At 45.7% G+C, this 23,974-nt stretch overlaps 1 protein-coding gene across 1 annotated transcript in view; it reads right to left on the bottom strand.

Moving 5' to 3' along the window:
• ELL2 (elongation factor for RNA polymerase II 2) overlaps positions 1-23,974 on the bottom strand; it is a 60,980-nt gene that overhangs the window by 30,196 nt on the left and 6,810 nt on the right. Inside the window, exon 2 of the mRNA XM_075325080.1 lies at positions 519-566. Coding sequence (XP_075181195.1) covers positions 519-566 — 48 coding nt within the window. The remainder of the gene's footprint in view (positions 1-518; positions 567-23,974) is intronic.

Genomic DNA, 23,974 nt, shown 5'->3' with positions numbered 1-23,974 from the left:
TCAAGAACAACACCGTACGAAATGAGAGGTGAATAATAAAATATATAATTCACAAAACATTTTAATGGATCTTTGGTTATACAGAAATAAACCAAGCAGAGGGGACTGTTCACACAAACACACAAAAGCAATTTTGCAAGTCTAATATTCCTTGTGCTAAGCAGTTCCCCATCCACCGCAGGTATAGTCTCAAAATTGAATGTGACAATTAAAAGGAGATACTGTATCTTTAAATTGCAATGCACATGTCAGGTGAGGCCGACATGTGGCTGCACGTGTGCCGTCACGGATCAGACTTCAGCGTTCTTGGGAGTGGGCTTTGAAGGCCAAAAACCACCAATTACATGTGAGCAAATCATCAGGGCATGACAAGGTGGAAATAGGTAAAACTAAAATGGTCTGCTGCCAGGAGGAGTAAGTGCTTACACATCATACAGTCAGCCATGACACCCATTCACCATAAAGATCTCACACACACGAGCTCTATCTATTAAATAAGAAGCCGTGAATATACTTACTCCTTGGAGTCCCTGAAATTGAATGGATGGTCGTGCAGGTATAGAGTTCTAAAAAATAAAAATAAAAATTAGAACCAGAAACATTTCATTCATTGGAAAGATACTGTCCCACAAGCCTCCCCTGCAGAACAGTAAGTGCATGAGCAGGGAGATCACGGATCGGTCACACCATGATGATATGTGCAGTGACCCCTGCTGAAATTACACCCGCAGCAGTCCACCATTTTCCCTTAAGGGTATGTGCACAAAGGTCGTATCTTGTGAGGAATTTGAGCAGTGAAATTGTTTAGTTACGGGAATGGAATAGATTTGCTGCAGATCCCGCTACTGGAAAGGGTCATATGCATGTTATGTGTGGCATAAAGCGCTGACCTGCCAGGACCTGAGCACCAGTGACCGTATGCTGCAAATAGTCTGCGGTGGGCATGAAATCTCAATCACAGCGCTAAATGCACAGTGGGTAAAGCTGCAGCGGAAAGTCACGTGGATAAGAGTAAGGCTGTGTGCACATGTTGCGTTTTGTTTTTGCGCTTGAGTGCAGATTTGACAATGCCTGTAGGGAATCCTGATGGCAGTAAAGTGCATGAATCATTAAGTCTCCTGCATGATTCGGTGCAGATTTAAATCTGCAGAATGTCCATTGCAGCGTTTTTCCTGCAGGTTTCACCCACTAATAGAAAAAATCTGCACCAAAAAACCGCACCGCAAACATGAATAAGTGAAGGAATTGTGCACATTTTTGATGCAGAAATGTGGATTTCAGTTTGGAAATCAAAATAAAATAAGCAGCGTGTGCAGTGTGCATCCAGCCTGCAGGGGGTTACTGAACAGGCAAAGGGAATGAAGAGACCACCCTGCTACAAGCTGGGGAACCAAACGTCTGGAAACAGGAGGTGACAAGCAGCACATACGGTAATACACGAGTATGGACTCTGGAATGGCCCAATATAGGAAGCAATGAGCAAAGACAACTACAGCATCAGAAAATCCAAAAACGCTCCGATAATCTCACTCAGGGACAGTATGAATCTAACCAGGTTGAAGAAAAACCAAAAAAAGCTTCCCAGTGAAGAGTTCATACAACTAATAGAACTAGAACGGGGCTCCTTGTGGAGGATTAGAGCGCAGAAGACAGGACGGGGAGCGAAACACCTCATTTACACCTCATGATGCCAGAGCAGCGCTCCTAATGATCGCCGCATGGGATGCAATTTGCAGCTTGAAACTTTGCTAATCGGGTGCTCTCAGATCATAAACGCTAATGAGGATCCAGCTCCACTGACTGCAGATGCTCCACTATCCGGCACCGTTCAGAGTGCAGACTGCTGTTACATGTCCATAAAGGTGCACACACATTTTAATAATTAATCGTTTGGTGGACTCAGATTTATTACTAAGAAATACAAAAATCTTCCGTTACCAGTATAAAAAAAAAAATAAATTCTTCCACAAGTTGCCTTGACTTGAATCTTTAGTGACTGGACGTGCAGATCACATGCCCCTGAAAATCTGCCATCACCAATCAGAAGCAATGACATTTTCCATGATCCCCCACACCCTGATTACTCCTGGCAATGTAATCACCAATGCTGAATTTGACAGGAATCCAACATTATGCAGGGGAATGGGCCTGCAATGCCGCTCGCATGCAATCGAAAACATTTTAGTCCAATTCAAATGGAAACCAGATTAAGGCTGCGTGCCCACGATCAGGGTCCACAGCAGGCTTCAGCTGCGTCCAAACCACTGCAATGTACAGTACAAGCACAATGGATGGGATTTCTAGAAAACCCATGCCCACTGAGCCTGTACTACCCCCACAGCATAAACTGACCTGTGGTGTGGCTTTCCGGGCCACAGCAGGTCAATTTATTGCTGCTGAGCCGCAAGCGTTCTCTGCAGGGAGAACACAAGAGAGACCACAACTGCGAGAGGCTCTCCCTGCAGAGCTGTGTAATTATATCTTACACATCCGCATGTGCTGCGTATATTATTGTAATACAGCAGAGCTGTAGCTGCTAATGTGTTTGCTACAAAACAAAGGTCAGTTCTGCTGTTCTGTGTTCATTACATGTCTCACACTGGTGTTTTCTTTTATTAAAAATAATCCCTGGGGCAGATTCTCGGGGAGATCAGTGTCAGCATAATATATCTTAACAGCTCATTTACATAAGAAAATATGAATTTCTTCGGAAGACATCGGATCACAGATATCAAGGTGACATTTTATTGAGCTTCCTGTGACCTACATACATTTGATGTAATGTATGTACATACACTCATGATGAATTACATTTACATTGCATGATCCTACTGACAGAATATCTTTGAAGGAGTTTAAAGGTCCAGTCACACTAAGCAACTTACCAGCGATCCCAACAACGATAGGGATCGCTGGTAAGTTGCTAGGAGGTTGCTGGTGAGATGTCACACTGCCACGCTCCAGCGATCCCACCAGCAACCTGACCTGGCAGGGATCGCTGGAGCGTGGCTACACAAGTTGCTGGTGAGCTCACCAGCAACCAGTGACCAGCCCCCACCGCACGGAGCTACAGTGCAGAGAGCAGGGAGCAGCGCACACTGAGCGCTGGCTTCCTGCTCTCCTAGTTACAGCACACATCAGGTTAATTAACCCGATGTGTGCTGCAGCTAAATGTGCACAGAGCAGGGAGCAGCGCACACTGCTTAGCGCTGGCTCCTTGCTCTCCTAGTTACATCACACATCGGGTTAATTAACCCGATGTGTGCTGCAGCTACATGTGCACAGAGCAGGAGCCGGCACTGACAGTGAGAGCGTCGGAGGCTGGTATCAAAGGTAAATATCGGGTAACCAAGGACAGGGCTTCTTGGTTACCCGATGTTTACATTGGTTACCAGCCTCCGCAGAAGCCGGCTCCTGCTGCCTGCACATTAGTTGTTGCTGTCTCGCTGTCACACACAGCGATCTGTGCTTCACAGCGGGACAGCAACAACTAAATAATGGCCCAGGACATTCAGCAACAACCAACGACCTCACAGCAGGGGCCAGGTTGTTGCTGGATGTCACACACAGCAACATCGCTAGCAACCTCACAAAAGTTGTTCGTTAGCAGCGACGTTGCTAGCGATGTTGCTTAGTGTGACGGGGCCTTAAGCTTCAGATAAATTAACAAAAAGTGACTGAAGATTGCCGAACTCTGAATGTGTGAAATATGCATACTACCAGCATTCCCCACCATTGCCAGCTAGGGTGCCCAACATGTGACCATAGGTATAAGATTTGCACACAAGCTGCATGTGATGACTGCTCGAGATGGCAATTGAGTGGTATCCTGACAGTATGTATATTGCAAATACAGGGTTTGGCAATCTGCAGTCATTATGAAAAATTTAGGGGAAGCTTGGAATACCCCTTAAAAAAAACAAAAAACAAAACCCAATAATTTTCCATACTGACTGCAAGAGACCATGTAAAAAGGTCTGTAAATGAATGCCATCAAACTATACTGTATGTGCTTGTTGAAAATATAGGGACCCTAGAAAGTCAAAATGAATACGAGATTTATATGCCATGTTCAACATGGCAAATTTTCCTACGGCTGTGTTCACACCCGTTTTTGAAGGGTGGTCAGATCTGTAAGCAGCTTCTTTACTGCCAAGAGAACAGGTTTTGCCTGTAGAAAAAAAAATGTGCAATGTGTTAACCCAGCCTAATCTGTATTTAGAGTCCCAAACCATATTCATCATTTCAGCAGTCTCTGCCATTTTATCTTTCCTCATCAGCTACTAATAAGGTATACAAGGTAACAATAACCATCGCAAGCTGTCACTCACTATTTGAGGCCATAAACACAGATCATTGCACAATTACAAGGATCTGGCCTTCCTGCTTTCTAGAACAAATGCACTCCGCAACTGCTGCCAAAACCTTTATGTCTATGCATGACTTGATACTTCTGACCGGATATCGGGCTCCTTGGCACACCGCACACCAGCAAACGTGCAGGAAAGTGCAGTTGTTCCAATCAGCAGATTCAGTGAGTAAACCAGATCTGATAAAATAGGATTATCTCCATAACAGCAGGTCAGCAGCCAAACAAAACACGTCTGTTCCGCAAAGCTAGGAAAATACCCTGTGTCTACAATGAGTTAATTTTGTCTGAGTAATCCAACTTGTGCGCTGAAAAGAGCCAAAATAAAAAAAAGACTATACATCTACAGTAAAGACGTTCTCGGTAACCAATCAGGACTTGTTCACATGCTGCGTGTTTGCTCCGGAAAAAAAAAGCAGCATTTTGTGGACCAGCAAAGTGATTGAGCTTCTGGAACATGTTGCTTTTTTCCTTTCAGATTTTACCAAAAGCGTATTTGTACCTTCCCTCTCCGCTCAATCAATGCAGCGGAGATGGACATATAAATCAGGAGTAGTGTGGTGGGGGTATACACACCCCAGATTACACATGTGAATGCTACAGTAAGGAGAGATCATGCACCACATACATGTCAGATTGTCCAGATGATGCACCATGGAACCCACCTAATTCACAAACTAAAGGAATAAGGTTTAGCTGTCACCCCAACATCTGGGCGTCTCTATGGGCAGACGACAGTCACAGCTTGTTTAAGAACCGACACTGCTGACAGTCTACACACTCAGACATTAAAGACTGTCAATGTATAATGGGGTTCAGAGGCGCTCACAGTCCTCCCATACATGTACCGTGCTTCACACTGCGGGAGGCTGAAGCTGCCTACATGTAACCTGATCGGCGGCCTGTCTCCTGCATGACCTTTCCATGCTACAGGGCGAGACGCAGTCATTTCACCAGGAAGAAAAGCTCTAGCTGCATCCAAACGGTGCAAACCAGTGCACCCGCACGGGCTGCCATATTACCAAGCAGAAGCATGTCAACCCCATAGACATATGGGCACTGTGCAGTAATACAAGCAATGCGCCACAGTTCCAACCACAGATCTATAAGGACACCTCCAGCATCACAGACAGGCCTATAAGAAGATGCTACTTTGTGTATATAAAACCTCATTCACACTCCTGCAAACCTGGTGTGGTATAGCAGTGATTTTTACAATCTGAGTGGTCTTCAAAAATAAATTACTGCGACATGTTTTTTTATGGGCATCACGGATCAAAATTACCCCTACAAGTCTATGGGTCAATTAAAATGTGCTGTCAATTATATTAGGCTATGTATAGAAATTTCTGCACCAAATCTGCATCTCTTGGCAGGAAAAACGCAGTGGTCGGGTTTGTGAATGTATTTTCTAATGTGTGTTTTCATTGCATTCAATGGTGAAAAAAATGCAAAAAAAAAAAATGGAGAAAGATTTTCTGCACCAAATCTGGTGCCCCCTCCTCAGCGCCGACCCGCCCCCTCCTCAGCGCCGCCCCGCCCTCCTGAGGTCAGCTTGCACGATCGGAGCTCAGTCGCAGTGACACTCGCCTCCCGCTGTGCTGCCAGCGTGATCCGAGTGTCATGCAAGGATCGCAGTAGTCCCCCGTGTGGCCACGGCCTAAAAGTGTAGAAGACCAAAAATATGTACAGAAAGCAAAGCTGTCAAGTGTTAGCTCTTTATGGCAGCAGGCCCAGGAAATGGAACAGCAGACTGGTTACATAAAAATACTCAGGGATCAGCACAGCACCCATCACCACCCCACCTATAACAACTCCCAACATTCCCAGATAGACTTAAAGACTAATTTTTTTATATAAGATCGTGCTGGCTACCGAGAAGAAGCCGCATGAAGAATGCTCGGGTCCCTTTTAGCCGCCTCACAGCTTTTGAAGCCCAATGTATAAGTTACAAGAAAAGACAGCACATGCTCTGCAATGTCAGAACGACTTGCTGTATATGTTCATTCCTTTTAATGTCTGAACATTTTTTCTCTGGCTGAATCTGCCTGAAGAAGAAACCTTGTGCACCCCTCCTACACAAAACCCCAGAGTGGCGCAACTTGTAAAACCCTTATTTGGGTCATCCCTAGTTTACATCACTCGTGGCTCATTAGGGCATAGAGAACATTTTCTAACATCCCCAAATAGAATGAGCAGCATTGTGAAATTTCATAAAACAAGAAAAAAAAATAAATAAATAAAAACACCACTCCTTTGCTCTGATCCCGAGGTGCTGTAAAAAGGTGAAGACATTGGAGGGGGAGTAGAAGACTGGGGGAGTAGGGGGCTTAAATTTAAAAGCACCACTGAAAAAAAAAAATGGAGTGGTGCTTCAAGGCAGTGTTCATATCTAGTGCAAATACTATTTTTTCTTCTACAGCTCGGTATGTTTTCTGCACGTGTCATCACCAATAAACAAATCTTATAGTTGTGTTATTTTCCTGCCTTTGTTGGGGCAGATTTAAAGCAACAATTTAAGTGTATTTTTAGTACAGAAAGTTCGGATTGTGCACTTGAAAAACAAGTCTTTGTTATTGCATGCAGTTTTCTAGGCTGCCCCTAGAAGCCTAAAGCGAAAACAGACCAAGAAGTGCTCAGTTTAACGGCGTCTGCAAGTGCAAAGTGGGCAGAAGTTCACGAAATCACATCCACTTTCATTGGAGCGTAAATGCAGATTTCAAGCACAAAACACAGCAGAAAACGCGGCGCTAGTTTAAGGCTGCTTTCACATCAGCGTTTTTTTGCCGCCTGGCAAAAAAAAACAAACATGTGACTGGATCCTGTGGAATGAATGTTGACCGTATGCAACTGCAATTGTTATTTTAGCAGGAATGGGAATTCTGTACTGACCATGCCAGCCAGCTTTCTGGGCATGCTCAGTACAGAAAACAGGATCCTGTCTATCAGGATCAGTCGACTTCCGGGAATGCAGGATCCGGCATCCATTGAAGTACATTGCAGGTACCACCACAATCTAACAGATCCATTGACATGCAATATTTTGCCCGAGGACAAAAACGCAACAAGTAGCGTTGTTGAAACACGGTAAAATACCGCAAAAGAACAGATCCAGTGTGTGCTGCACGCATCAGCATGTAACTGCATCTTGCCGCGATTCCATTGCAAATTCATTGAAATGACAACGCATTTGTAAAGGATCCGGTCATATGTTTGCGTTTTTTGCTAACCGGCAAAAAAAACCAGCTGATGTGAAAGCATTCCTTAACCAGAAAGGAGAAACACGCAGTAACTGCAAACCCCACATGGATCCAAAAAAGTAGACGTATAAGGGACTGATGCTTGTAACTTCTAACAATTCCTGCGTTTTGCTCATAAAATTGCTACAAAAACTGGCGATCAGGTGAAACGCCATATAACGACTTTAGCCATCGATTCAGCCGGTCTGTAAACCTTCATTAGCAGCGCTGCTCGTTACACAATTCACCATACACTTGCAGGAGGAACACTAATTTATTAACGAAGCCTCGGGGGTTCGGCTTTCCTGTTATTTGCTCCCAAGCTGTCATTATGCAAACGTGTACAAGGTAGTCCTCATACATAGCTATGCAACATTAATTCACAGCAGCCGCAAACACATGCATACAGATTGCTGGGGTTAATCTATCAAGCTCCTGACATTTAGCATTGCTTAATATTTATAGAGGCACACTGGAGTAAAGACCAGCTGGATTTCCTGAGCAGATCCATCAGATGAGGTGGGGGTTGCAGGGCACGAACAAAAGCAGCATTGCTGAAAGGCAGTGACGCAAGATCCCTGACGAGAAGATAAATAAATGCTGGCTGTGGATTTTCAGCTGATGTTTATCACTTACAAGAAAGTGGCTGCCCCTTATAGGAAGGTGTAGCACCAGCACTTACTGGCTGCACGTCCTGCTATATTCCCCTGCTACTAATAAAGGAGGCCTGCGTCCACGAGTCTATGGCCTTGGCCACCAATCATAAGGCGAGCATAGTGACAAACCTGCAGGAAACCATTGCTCCAGGCCCTGCCCACACCTCATCTTTTCCACAATAGATCAGAAGTGCGTTATTTTATCTATACAATTATACTATAATTTATACGTGGCAACTTTATATTTGTCAGCACAGAAGTCGTTGAAAGCTGGTACGGTCAGCAGCAGCATTTACATCCGGCACCAGGCAGTGACTATCCTTTGAGAGGACTCTTAGATCCTGGAAAACTACTTTGATCTTTTTTTGTAAGGCTTTTTGGTGCTTTTTTTTGGCAACAAAACCTGATTTGCAGTAAAGAAGCTGCATTTTTTGCAGCGTTTTTGGTGAGTTGTCTACAGTACATGTTTAAATAAAGTTAGTTGCATTGACAAAAGGTAGCTGCAGATTTTTCTTCTCACTTCACGGCTATCAATGAAGGAAAAAAAAGTTGCAAAAACAATGAGAAAATTGCTTCCTTCTAAAACGCTACATATTGCCATTTCAGTCGTGTGAGCATGAGATTTCTGCAATCTCATGGGTTTTGCTGGTACTGTAACAAGCAGCTTTTTATTAGCATGGATTTGCACAAAACAGATGTAAAAACAGGCAAAACACAAAAAAACCTGAACATAGCCTCAAGATTCCTTTAAGGATATGTGCGCACACTGCAGAAAACGTGTTCACAAAAAAATAAATGCACCTTTTGTGCCATAAAACGCATCTCCCATGTGATTTTTTTTGTGAAAGCAATGGCTAGAAGGGTTTAAAAAAAACAAACATGCTGCAGTTTTTTGTTAAGAAAAAAATGCAAGCAAAAATGCACAGCATTTCTCAATTCTCAGACTTTGCTGGGAGAAGGAAAGTCATGACGTTTTGGGCAATAAACTGCACCATAAAACCTGACAAAAAAAACCAGTGTGCACACAAGGCCTAAAGCGGCATGTTTTTGATGCTTTTTTAGTGCAGTTTTGCGGTGACTAAACTGCATGCTCTTCCTTCCCCAGCAAAGACGGAGGTTTCAAATTTGCTGTGTGCGCGTTGCTTTTTTTGGCTGCAGTTTTGTGGAGACAACAAAACTGCAGCATGCCAATTCTTTTTGCCTGTGTTTGTCACCCATTGGTGCCCACAGGAGAAAATACCTGCAGATTTTGCTGCGGAAAACCTGCTTATTTTCTAGCTCTTCCAGATAAATCTGCAGGTTTGCACAAGTACACAGACTCCCTATGTTATCCTATGTGATTTGGTGTGTGCTGTTTCTATGCTGCGGATTTTGCACCTGCGGAATTTCCGCTAACGCAAAGAAATGCATGTCAATTATTCCTGCAGATGCCTTTCTATTATGGAGATATAGGGGGTGAAATCCGCAGTACAAGCGGATGAATTCCGCACATTTTCCGCATGAAATCTGCATAAATGGATAGCTGTGCATTCTGGGGAGCAGCTGGGTGACCCTGCGGAAATACCTGTACAAAAATCCGCAGGTATTTTTGTCCCGTGGGCATAGGGCCTTATAAAAAAAAAACAAAAAAAAAAAACAAAAAACAACATGGTCAAAAAACCGCATGAAAAGCATGTGTTTTTTTGCTCACAGGATGCAGTTTTATGGTGAACACAAAACTGTAGCGTGCGGACGTGTAGCTTAGCAAAGTTTAGAGACAGGTTGACAACACCTTGAACTTAAGCAGCAGCTTTAGGGTACCTTCACACTTAGCAATGCAGCAGCGATCCGACCAGCGATCTGACCTGGTCAGGATCGCTGCTGCATCGCTACATGGTCGCTGGTGAGCTGTCAAACAGGCAGATCTCACCAGCGACCAGTGAACAGCCCCCAGCCAGCAGCGACGCTGCGCTTGCACGGAGCCGCCGTCTGGAAGCTGCGGAGACTGGTAACTAAGGTAAACATCGGGTATGGTTACCCGATGTTTACATTAGTTACCAGCGCACACCGCTTAGCTGTGTGTGCAGGGAGCAGCGCACACTGAGTGCTGGCTCCTTGCTCTCCTAGCTACAGTACACATCGGGTTAATTAACCCGATGTGTAATACAGCTACATGTGCAGAGAGCAGGGAGCCGCGCACACTGCTTAGCGCTGGCTCCTTGCTCTCCTAGCTACAGTACACATCGGGTTAATTAACCCGATGTGTAATACAGCTACATGTGCAGGGAGCCGCGCACACTGCTTAGCGCTGGCTCCTTGCTCTCCTAGCTGCTGTACACATCGGGTTAATTAACCCGATGTGTACAGCAGCTACATGTGCAGAGAGCCGGAGCCGGCAGCACAGGCAGAGTGAGAGCTGCAGAGGCTGGTAACTAAGGTAAATATCGGGTAACCACCTTGGTTACCCGATGTTTATCTTGGTTACAAGCTTACCTCAGCTGTCAGACGCCGGCTCCTGCTCCCTGCTCGCTTCATTCGTCGCTCTCTCGCTGTCACACACAGCGATCTGTGTTTCACAGTGGGAGAGCGCCTTTGAAGAAAACGAACCAGGGCTCTGTGTAACGAGCAGCGATCTCGCAGCAGGGGCCAGATCGCTGCTCATTGTCACACAGCGAGATCGCTAATGAGGTCACTGCTGCGTCACAAAAAGCGTGACTCAGCAGCGATCTCGGCAGTGAGCTCGCTGTGTGTGAAGCACCCCTTACTTATTGCCTATCCATAGGACAGGGCAAAAGCTTCCTGCTCCAGCCGCTGGGATCTCAATCGGTCCCAAGTAGCAGGGCTGAAGTGCCCCGCATGAATGGAGCTGGGGTCAATCATGTGCACGGCTGCTCCATTGATTCCTATGAGACGGCGGAGGATCAGCGGAGCGCAGCTCCCCACTTTTCAGCAATCCCATTAAGCACCACTCCATTCACACAGAGCTCTTTTGAGCCCCAAGTCTCATGATCAGCGTGGATCCTAGAGGTCGGAACTATAGCTGTTAGGCTATGTGCGCACTAGAAAAGTGATTTTTATCAAGAAAATTTCTTGAGAAACTTCTGGGAGTTAAAGAGTACCGCACCTGCGGTAAAAAAAACGCACCAAAACCACGGGAAAAATGCCGCGTTTTTATGCTGTAACTGCAAAAAATAATATAGATAATAGATAGACAGATAATGGATAGAGGGAAAGATGGATAGATGAATAGATATAGATAAAGATAGATAATAGATGAGATAAAGATAGATAATAGATGAGAAACACCTATATAATGTCCCACCCCCCTGCATATTCTAAGCTGGCACCCTTTAGTGGCACTAAAGGGTGCTTAGCCTTGTACTTAGCCCAAAAAAATAATTAAAAAAAAAATACAACCTGAGGTACCCCCTATCTTTTGATAGCCAGCTAGGGTAAAGCAGACGGCTGCAGCCTGCAAACCACAGCTAGCAGCTTTACCTTGGCTGGTAATCCAAAACAGAGGGCACCCCACGCTGTTATTTTACAGTAAATAAAATTTAAAACAAAAAATGTGGTTGCCCCCCCAAATTCCAAATTGGATCACCAGCCAAGGTAAAGCGGACAGCTGTGGTCTGGTATTCTCAGACTAGGGAGGTCCACTGTTATTGGACACTCCCCAGCCTAAAAATAGCAGGCCACAACCGCCCCAGAAGAGTCGCATCCATTAGACATGCCAATCCTGGCGCTTCGCCCCAACTCATCCCGTTGCCCTGGTGCTGTGGCAAACGGGGTAATATATGGGGTTGATGCCAGATGTGTAATGTCACCTGGCATCAGGCCCTGGGGTTAGTGATGTCACGCGTCTATCAGACACCCGACATCACAAACCCAATCAGTAATAAAAAAAAAAAAAAAATTAACAAAAAAAGTTTATTTGAAAAAAAAAAAACACTCCCCAAAACATTCCTTCTTTCACCAACTTATTGAAAAGAACAATAAATTCCAGGTCCTGCGTAATCCAATAAGGGGGTCCCACGACGATCCATACCATAGTCACTGTCCCAGGCAATGAAGAACAAAATGTTCCCCATTGGCTGGGAGAGCAATGCAGTGACCTGAGCTAACATCAATAGGTCAACCCAGGTCACTGCAGGGGATGACTAGCGCTGCCATCAGGAGGTTAGATGAGATCATTACCTGCTGTGATGATCTCCTGCACTGCTGATGTCAGCGCTGTCACTGACTTCTATGCCCGCCGCATTCTCAGCAGTATCGCAAGAGCCCGTGACGTCACCGCTAGTGACAGTCTCGGGCCGCACGCGAGACTGGCATAGACGGCAGTGACAGCGCTGACGTCAGCAGTGCAAGAGATCGTCACAGCAGGTAATGATCTCATCTAACCTCCTGACAGCAGCACTAGTCATCCCCGTGGCTGCCAGCACTGCAGTGTGAGAAGCTGCTGATACTGCGGACAGACACTGACACTGCAGTGCGCGGGCAGCCGCAGGGCTGGCAGGGAGCGGGACACAGATTGCATGAGCACCAGGAGGTCACACGGAAGTGCTTCCGTGCGGCGTCCAGGGAGTGCGGTGTGTGTGTGTGTGTGTGTGTGTGTGTGTGTGTGTGTGTGTGTGTGTGTGTGTGTGTGTGTGTGTGTATGTGTGTGTTTACTCTGCTCCGCTTCCTCTTATGTCATAATGACATCACTTCCCTGCAAAACACAGGGCAGTGATGAACATTACCGCAGGTAAACCGAGGGTATACCGCACATCATTTGCTACCTGCGGTATACCCCCGGTATTTCACGATTACATTACAGTGAATGGAGTGAAATACCACAGGTACCTGCAAAAAAGTAGTAACATGCACATTTTCTCAAGAAATTCTGCAGAAAGAATTTTCTTGAGAAAAAAAACAAAAACACAGTGTGCGCACAGCTATTTTTTTCCCATAGGTTTTGCTGGGAAATGTCTGCAGAAAGATTACAAACATTTCTCAAAAAATGTCTGCAGCAAAACCGCGGGTAAAAACACAGTGTGCGCACAGGGCCTTATGTAGTTATCAACTACAGTATGAATAGGGAAGTAAAGTGGGATGACTAAAGTGTTCGGGGGCCTCCTGACTCCATCTGTATATTTACATACCATAAATCTGACTGAAGACCTTCACCATCTTATATTACACTAGATTTATACTCGGGAAAACCCCAAACTAAAATCATGATCTGAAAATTACTAGTCACACGATAGGCGAGCCTGTGCACAACACTAAGCCCACAGCCCAGGTGTAACCCTTAGGCTATGTGCGCACGTTGCGTACTGGCCCTGCAGAAATTTCTGCAGCGATTTAAAGAGCACATGTGAGCTTCAAATCACTGCAGAAACAAAAGCAGATCTCATGCGCTCTGCATGTAGCCCCTCCCATAAACAGAGCAGGGACTGCATGCAGAGCGCAGGAAAGAAGTGACATGTCACTTCTTAGAATGCGCGCTTCTGGCAGCAGCCGAAGCGCTGCGCTCTAAAACGCCACGTGCGCACGTCTCCTGTACAATCTCCATAGATTGTGCTGGGGACGCAGGACGCATGCAGTTATGCTGCGGTGCAGATCGCAGCGTAACTGCATGCAAATACGCAACGTGCGCACATAGCCTTACCCTGCTCGGCCTCTTCTGTATGGCTGGATTTGGTTGTATCCATTCACAGATTGGCTTCAGGAGTTGGAGCAGAAACGCAAAAAAACACAGTGCTGATTCATTAAAGTGTTTGTACCAGAATTATCCAATAAGAATTCAAAAAGTCGCTATTATGCACAACTCTGTGGCTCAACAATATATTGCAACTTTGTATTTTCACACAAGTCCAGGCCGGCTGAGGCTACTTTCACACATCCGGTTTGAGCAGTGCGGCTCAATCCGGCTGTGAAACCTATGCAACGGATGCGGCGAAAACACCACATCCTATGCATAAGTTTTTACATGCGGCCCGTCCGTTTTTTTCCGCATCGCGCCGCATCCGGCGTCCATAGGCATGCATTGAAAAATGTGCCGCAGCGGCCGGATGCAGCGCGATGCGTTTTTTTTGCCAGATGTTGCAAGATACGTTGCCTCCGGCCGCCGCTTTAATTTTGCCGCATCCTGAAAAAAACGGATGCAACGCAAAGCCATCAGGCACAATCCGGTAACAATGCAAATCTATGGGGATAAAACTGATGCGGTACCGCATCCGTTTTACCCGTTTTTTTCGGATTGTGCCTGATGGAAAAAACCTTGTGTGAAAGTAGCCTTAGCTAAATAGTCACAGAAACAGAAATAGCAGGATGGGGCAAAGCTGTGCCCAACCTTCTAATTCTTCAAAATGTAGGCCACTTAAGTGACTGATATTTCACCAGAAATGTAATAGATTCCCTGAGTAGAGTACATCTCCAGGGGATGCACACGCCACATCGTACTCCAGCACGACCCTCAGCAAGACTGGCCTGTACAATGGAGGCCCTAATCAATTAGCCCCACGTGTATTGATTGGAGTTGGTTTCTGCGCCAAAAACTATTAGGCTATGTTCACACTAGAAAAATGATTTTTCTTAAGAAATTTCTTAAGAAATTTCTTAAGAGTGAAGGATTAGTGCACCTGCGTTAAAAAACGCACCAAAAACGCACCTGCGTTTTTGCCGCGTTTTTGGTGCGTTTTTACCGCTGGTTGCTCCCTGCGTTATTGTGCCAATTATCTATAGCAAAAAACGCAGTTAGCTGCAGAAAAGAAGTGACATGCTCATTCTTTTTCTTAAGAAAATCTACTGAAAGAATTTTCTTAAGAAAAAAACGCAGTGTGTGCACAGCTATTTTTTTTTGCCATAGGTTTTGCTGGGGAATGTCTGCAGAAAGGTTACAAGAATTTCTCAAGAAATTTCTGCAGCAAAAACGGACCCAAAACGCAGGTAAAAAACGCAGTGTGTGAACATAGCCTTATACATAAAAAAAACCTTCAAAAAAAACAAACAAACCCAGATGACAAGAGTTAAGTGATTGTACATTTGCAACTCAGAAAAAAACATGTATGTTCCATAGTTTCTCTTTGAATTATTGCCTAGGTGTGCTGCACTATAGTATTGCTGCACAGAGCACCATATGGCAGCATAGTAAGGAGCACAGGGACTTCGCGTATAGCACACTTCAATGTGCATGCATGAGCTTTTTTTTTTTTAGAAATCATTGTAACGAAGAATATAAAAACCCTAGTATATTTTATCGGAGCTGTATATTCAGGTGGATTTGCAGTTTGGGGCTTCAGGTAATGCCATCCATTGCTGGACAGCTTTTACAAAACTCAGATGGCAGAAAGTGTCTAACCAGAAGAATCTGATTCATTGTACATGAGACATCAGACTGAATAAACCCCCAGCACAATATTTCAGGTTATTGCTAGTACAAAGCGCAGGGTACATCAGGGACGTCACGCTGGCAGAAGTGTGGCTGGTGAGTTCATTGGCCCGAGTCAATGCAAATGAGGATGTGCGCTGGTGATGTTTGGGTGATCTATTCAATCTGACCTTTCCTTGATGGGTAAAGTCTGCTGCTCTTTGATAAGTGAATACATAAGCTGAGTGACGAATACGCACAAGGACACAGCTATATCAACAGCTACAGGGAAAAGCAGTGACATGAAATTAAATCACCAGGATCTGAACTGCAGCAATGGATGATTTCAAGTTCACACTATAGAGCGTATGCCAAAGAAAACGTTCCAGAAGGACAGTGGAAAGTGCAGTCTGTGACGTGCCCAAATAAAAAAAAAATGTATACAGCCCCGAGCAGATGAAGCGTCAGGGGGAGGGGCACACTGATGGGGGAATGTCTGCAATGTCCAAAACGAGCAGCACTGGGAACTGCAGCTTTTGGAGAAAAGTATTTGTGTGGAGCAAGACAGACAATAGGTAATATAGCAACAGAGTGCAGCAACATGACCCCTCAACCTGAAAGAGGACCACTACAGACATTACATGTGGCAGGTTACCCAGACTGTACAGACTGCAAAAGCAGATCCGACCGAACTACACGTCCCTACACAAACTATACAAAATGGTATGTATCAGTGCATTGAAGAGGACCTGCCGCCAGGGCTAAACTAGACAATTTTGCGCTTTATGGCTGCTCTCAAGCACCCAGTTTGTTTTTTAAATCCACCATGTGGTTCTATTTGGGACTTATTTTGTGGTGATTTGCATGGATCACAATTTTCTGTGACCATAACATCTAACATAATAAAAAAGCTCATATCCATGGAACCATATGGCAGATTTAAAAGAAAAAACCTCCAAAAAACTGAATACGCAGGGGAGCAGCAGGAAGAAACCCGCAATAACTGGCCATTTATCAGGTGACAGGTCATCTAAGGCGCAATGTATTACATTACATCTAGCCATGAACAAAAACTGTGCCCAATGGTCGCATAAGGCCTTATCCGCAGGTGTGTTCTGCTGAATGAAGGCAAGTGGCAAACAACTGCCACCAGTATGTGTAAGAGGGACCGGTATATGACAAAACTGAGTAAAACTGTCATAGTGGAATGCGATAACGCTGCAGGTGGAATCAGATTAGTTTTCACTTGCACCCATATAAGTCTATGGGTGCAAGTGAAACATCGCACTGCACTCTGACACCGAAGTGCAGTGCAATAATTGCATCAGCTGGAAATAGAGGATATAGGTAGATTAATTCTGCCTTCTCCAAAGCTGTGATCCGATAGCGGGATCAGATTACAGTGGCATGACACATGCTTACACCTGCAGCATTGCAGGAGCAGAGTGTCGCATCCTATGAACTCGCATCGGATGCCATACGCTCGTGTGGCCCCAGCCATAAAGGTGGTTTTACTGGCAAACATCAATCGTATTCACTCAGCATAATGTGCAGAGTTATACGTTCATAAAGAGCAGCTGAACTGTGTGCTGTGTCAGTCAGGCACACTGTGTACAACGTACTGTGTGCACCTAACCTCCGGTCCTATGAAGACCAGGTCAACATCCGTGCCATAGGACCGCCACGTGAGGTCTGTGGGTCACACCAGTATAGCCAAAGGACCAGATGAAGTTTATACATACGTATATAAAAATATTCTACATATACACTCACAAATGGGTTTTGTAACGGAACAGTTTATTTTTTTACGGTTTTCAAATATGGACACGGGAATATAGCTTAAGAAAACAGCTGTAGACAACTTTTTGGGCCGGCTAAAAATCAGATTGCTAGATCTAGTAAATCACAGGAGTCAGTGAGAACGGCTGAGTTAAAAGTGTTAATTGTTAGTCCATTTGAAATTGATCCAGTTTTGGTTTACTGGATCCACAGATGATTAGCGGACGTGTGAACGCGGCCTTACGCTGACATGCAGCAGTATTAGTGTAAGCGATTGCTGGAGACGGGGACAACGTGTTCATTCTGGGAGTAATCTGATCCTCCTGCATTAAGTGGGGAAAATTTGAGCTGTAAGTTTTCTTTCAGGCCGCTGCAGACAGCAGGAGCCTACTGCTCGCATTCACCACGATTATGTGACGTGAATCACTCTTCACAAATTCTTCCCCAAGTCCCAGCTGACTGTGCGTAAACAACAGCCAAGAAGAACAAAAGTGAGCAGCGCACAAGGGTCACTAGGCCGGCCCAGAGCCTGACTATGTGCTCGGCACAGCACAATGGCTTCTGTCCATGCATGATTTCCTTCTCGCTTTATAGTCTGGAAAAATGAATGACAGTATCCTCCTAGGGTTTTACATGTTCCTGTAAGAAAGATCTGCCAGACTGCTATAGATTAAAAGAAAGTAATACTAAAGGAGTCAGCCGCCGTAGTCTGGCAATGTTATATTTAGATTATGGGGAAAAAAAGCCCCATGAAAACATTAAGAACAAAAATATTCTAGCGGAGTATTGAGGCCACCGGTGAATAAAAACCTGCAGGGGTTTCAGGCCGACACCTCATACCAGGAACAGTAGATCCCTTTTATAGAAAACCAGAATTGCACAATAAGCAGTTTCCTGTGAGGGATTTTTGGGGCATTAGGTCTCTAAGGTCTCTTTTCTATTCATTAAAGCCTCCCTAATCAAGGCAGGCAGCACTGATTAATCCTGTCAAGCGGAGCAGGAGCACGTACTTCGCTTTCATAGGACGGTCATGTGATCACATTTAAAGGGAAAACAATGGTGGAAGTACAAGACACACTGTTACCTGCCATAAAAGAAGCAAATGTTCTGCACCCAGTGCACTTTGTACAGGTAACAGCGAGCGCTGCACACGACAAGCTGATCCCGTCTGCCGGCTATGTCCATTCAAGAACCAAACACCACGAGCGGGGAAAGTCCTCACAATCAGACGAATTTACAGATTACCAAGTCACTCCAAATTCTAACCCTTTAGGCTATGTGCGCACTAGAAAGTGACTTTTTCTTAAGAAAAAGTCAAACCCTCTGAAAGAATCCCGCACCCGCGGCACAAACCGCGGTAAAACCGCACCCGCGTTTTTGCTGCGGATTTTTTATCTATGGCAAAAACCGCAGGTACCTGCAGAAAAAAAAGGAATGTGCGCACAGCTATTTATTTTCCCCTTAGGTTTTGCTGGGAAATGTCTGCATAAAGGTTACAAACATTTCTCAAGAAATTTCTGCAGCAAAAAGGCCTAAGGCTATGTGCGCACTAGAAAAGTGATTTTTCTCAAGAAAATTTCTTGAGAAACTTCTGGGAGTTGAAGATTTCCGCACCTGCGGAAAAATCCGCAGGAAAAACGCATGCGGATTTGCCGCAGGTTGCTCCCTGCGGTTTTGCAATAAATAACATAGATAATCGATAGACAGATAATGGATAGAGTGAAAGATGGATAGATGAATAGATAGGCCTGTTTCACACGTCAGTGATTCTGGTACGTTTGTGCTTTTTTTTTTAAATGTACCAGAATCCCTGACATACGCAGACCCATTATAATGAATGGGTCTGCTCACACGTCAGTGATTTTTCACTGCACGTGTCTCCGTGCGGCGTACCCGCATGTGCGTGATTGCCGCACGGAGACATGTCCATTTTTTTCTGGCATCACTGATGTCATGGTCCGTGAAACACGTGCCAGAAAAAAACGTGCTTTTAAAATAAAAAACATTTTTACTCAATCAGCTTCAGTGGCGCTCTCTGCAGCCCGTGCAGCTTGCTGCTTCTGAGCCGGCTCATTACTGTCGCGCATATTCATGATGCACGACACAGCCGACCCGGAAACAGCTGCTGCGGGGGTCAGCGCTGGCCGGATGCTGCACCGTGGGAGCGATCAGCACCATGGAGAGCGGGAGCGCGCACAGGTGAGTTGATTTCTAAGTGCAATCACGGGCCACGGAGCATGGAGCCCGGATTGCACTTAGACAACCCACGTGTGCCGTAATTCACGGCACATGCAGGGACATGTGCATGTTTTACACGCCAGTGAAAAACGTCAGTGTTTTTCACTGACGTGTGAAACGGACCATAGATAGATAGATAGATGAGAAAGACCTATAGAATGTCCCACCTCCCTGCATTTTCTAAGCTGGCACCCTTTAGTGGCTTTCATGTGGCACTAAGGCTATGTGCGCACGTTGCTTACAGTCACTGCAGAAATTTCTGCAGCGATCTGAAGAGCACATGTGCGCTTTAAATCGCTGCAGAAATGTCCGTAGTGAAAAAAAAAAAAAGCCGATTCCATGTGCTCTGCCTGCAGCTCCTCCCATAGACAGAGCAGGAGCTGCCGGCAAAGCGCACGGAAGAAGTGACATGTCACTTCTTAGAACGCAGCGCTTCGGCAGAAGCCGAAGCGCTGCGCTCTAAAACGCCACGTGCGCACGGCCCCTGCACAATCTCTATAGACTGTGCAGGGGACGCAGGACGCATGCAGTTACGCTGCGCTACAAAGCGCAGCGTAACTGCATGTATTTACGCAACGTGCGCACATAGCCTAAAGGGTGCTTAGCCTTGTATTTAGCCATAAAATAAATAAATAATTAAAAAAAAACCCGACGTGAGGTCCCCCCATCTTTTGTAGCCAGCTAGGGTAAAGCAGACGGCTGCAGCCTGCAAACCACAGCTGGCAGCTTCACCTTGGCTGGTAATCCAAAATAGAGGGCACTCCACGCTGTTATTTTACATTAAATAAATAATTTAAAACAAAAACCGTGGGATCCCCCCCAAATTGGATCACCAGCCAAGGTAAAGCGGAAAGCTGTGGTCTGGTATTCTCAGACTAGGGAGGTCCACTGTTATTGGACACTCCCCAGCCTAAAAATAGCAGGCCGCAGCCGCCCCACAAGTGGCGCATCCATTAGACGTGCCAATCCTGGCGCTTCGCCCCAGCTCATTCCGCGCCCTGGTGCGTTGGCAAACGAGATAATATATGGGGTTGATGCCAGATGTGTAATGTCACCTGGCATCAAGCCCTGGGGTTGGTGAGGTCAGGCGTCTATCAGATACCCGACATCACCAACCCAGTCAGTAAGAAATAAAAAAAATAGACAACAAAAAAAGTTTTATTTGAAACACTCCCCAAAACATTCCCTCTTTAACCAATTTATTGAAAAGAACAATCAATTCCACGTCCGGCGTAATCCAATAAGGGGGGGGGGCACGGCGATCCATACCATAGTCGCTGTCCCAGTCAATGAAGAACAGAATGTTCCCCATTGGCTGGGAGAGCAATGCAGTGACCTGAGCTAACATCAATAGGTCAGCCCAGGTCACTGCAGGGGATGCCGAGCGCTGCCATCAGGAGCATAGATGATATCATTACCTTCTGTGATCATCTCCTGTAATGCTGACGTCAGCGCTGTCACTGACTTCAATGCCCGCCCCGTTGTCAGAAGTATCGCGAGAGCCCGTGACGTCACCGCTAGTGACAGTCTCGGGTCGCTCGAGAGACGGGCATAGACAGCAGTGACAGCGCTGACGTCAGGAGGCAGGAGATCATCACAGCAGGTACTGATCTCACCTCCTGACAGCAGCGATCGTCATCCCCGCGGCTCCCAGCATGGCAGGGTGTCAGTGTCTGCCTGCGCTGCCGCGTGACAGGCTGCTGATACTGCGGGCACACACTGACACCCTGCAGTGCAGTGTCAGTGTCTGCCTGTGTCAGTGTCTGCCTGCGCTGCAGCGTGACAAGCTGCTGATACTGCGGGCACACACTGACACCCTGCAGTGCAGGCAGCCGCGAGGCCGGAGCAGGACACAGACTGCACGGGCACCTGGAGGTCGCACGGAAGTGCTTCTGTGCGGCGTCCAGGGAGTGTGACGTCTGTTTACTCTGCTCCGCTTCCTCTTCCTGGCATAATGACATCGCTTCCTGCAAAACCGCAGGCAGCGATGAGCATTACCGCAGGTAAATCGCGGCTATACCGGGGGTATACCGCACATCATTTGCTACCTGCGGTATACCCCCGGAATTTCGTGATTACATTACAGTGAATGGAGTGAAATTCTGGGGGTATACCGCAGGTACCTGTGGAAAATAATGGACATGCTCATTTTCTCAAGAAAGTTTCTCGAGAAAATTTTCTCAAGGAAATTTCTTGAGAAAAATCCGCACAGTGCGCACAGCTATTTTTTTTTCTCATAGGATTTGCTGGGAAATGTCTGCACAAAGATTGCAGACATTTCTCAAGAAATTTCTGCAGCAAATCCGCGGGTAAATCCGCGGGCAAAACGGCCTAGTGCGCACAGAGCTTATACTTTGTTTTCTCATCTTCTGACACTAAAAACATAAAGGAAAAAAGTTGTGGGGAGCCATATGACATCTATCGTACTGTATATGGACGTTCTAACTATGTGTGCCTCTGATTTGTCACTAAAGTAGTGACATCCACAACGACTGAGCACAGCATTTTTACAATGAGGGTATGTGCACACACTGCAGCTTTGTTTCTCCAGCAAAAAACGCACCCTCTGGCTGAAAAAAAACATGCGTTTTTGCCATGTTTTGGCCTGCGTTTTGTTTTTTTTAACATTGTCAATGGCAAAACGTATTAAAGTAGTGACATGCTGCTTTTTTTTCTGCAACCAAAACTGCAGGCAAATAAACAACGTGCAGTCTGATTTCTCAGACTTTGCTGGGGAAGATCATGCATGTAGTTTAGCACCCAAAACTGCACCAAAATAGCAGCAAAAAAAAAAAAAAAAATGCACGTACTAAGCGTGCAGAGGACTGAAGGATCCGCAGCATGTCCATTATTCAAATTGAAAACTATTGCTACATGTGGATGTTGGTTTAGGAAGTCCATGTTCTGTAATTTGCTCTGGATTTAGAATCCAAAAGGTAAGACAATTGCAGATGACAGCTGAAATTATTCCCATTTAATATCACATGCTACTTTTTTAATATTGCTAATCTGTTGGCACACTAATCTGTTGAGCACAGACCCAAAATATGGTTATCTGAAGCCTAAACTTATGTTGTCAGTGTGCACTACATTGCAGCCCATGTGCTGGCGCAGGTGGCTGACCGAGTACACTAGCCAGGTCCATTTGACATTAATAGCAGGCAGCTGACACCGTACGCTATGAAATTTGCAAATACACCCAACAGCAATCATCCAGATGTCTTTTCTGGGGAATTTTTACCCATCTTGTATGCGGGGAAAAAAAAAAAAAAAAAAAAACAACTGACAAGACTTGTGAGTGATTTTGATCTGTGATTGTTTTTTGCAGCGTTTTTGAACAATGTGTCAGAGCCTAAGGCTGTATTCACATATTGCTTTTTTCTGCCAGCAAAACCTGCTCTTGGCAGTAAAGAAGCTTCCTACAAAAGCAGGTTTAGCTGCCGTCTGTCATTTGCATACAGTACGTATAAGGCTATGTGCGCACTGGGAAATGGAATTTTCTTGAGAAAATTCCGCATGCTCTCAAAGATTACCGCACCCGCGGTAAAAAACCGCGGGAAACCGCACCCGAAAACCGCATGCGGTTTGCCGCGGTTTTACCGCGGTATCGCCGCGGTTTTGCCGCGTGCGGGTTGGTATGTGCTTTATTGCATTCAATGCAATAAAGCACATTGAAGAAAAAAAAAAAAAAAAGTCATTTAATCCTGAGATAGTAGATAGATAGACAGAAGAATAGATAGAGGGATAGATAGACAGACAGAGGGATAGATAGATAGATAGAGGACAGATCGCTGCATTTCCGACGGTCGGCAGTGAGTTCACATTACCGGCCGTGGGAAATGACCGGTAATTACCTCTGCTGTCTGCTGCTTTCATTCAGCGCTGTGTCTGTGACAGTCGCGGCTGGATGTAAGCAGCGCAGGACCAGTGGATTACGCCGGAGCGGTGGATTACGCCGGAGCTTTGGTGCGGGAGGGGTTAATAAAATGGTGAACGAGGCTTGTTTGTTTTATTTAAAATAAAGGATTTTTCGGTGTGTGTGTTATTCACTTTACTTACGGGTTGATCATGTCAGCTGTCACAGACGCTGCCATGATCAAGCCTGGAGTTAATAGCGGTGGTCCCCCATCATTAACCCCTTGTATTACCTTGCTGCCACTGCTACACGGCAGCAAGAAGAGCCGAGGACACGCCGGTGCTGCCGCATAATGCATGCGACAGTCCCGGGGCAGCTGCGGCTGATATTCTCGGCTGCGGGAGGGGGAGTGAGGCAGGGGACATTATCCCTGCCCCTCTCCCTCCCCAGCCTGAGAATACCGGGCCGCCGCTGTGTGCTTACCTTGGCTGGAAGGTAAATATG

Source organism: Anomaloglossus baeobatrachus, chromosome 1 (assembly GCF_048569485.1).
Source record: "Anomaloglossus baeobatrachus isolate aAnoBae1 chromosome 1, aAnoBae1.hap1, whole genome shotgun sequence".
NCBI classification, from domain to species: domain Eukaryota; kingdom Metazoa; phylum Chordata; class Amphibia; order Anura; family Aromobatidae; genus Anomaloglossus; species Anomaloglossus baeobatrachus.
The sequence above is the reverse complement of the archived record's forward strand: the minus strand, read 5'-3'. Positions and strand labels throughout refer to the sequence as shown.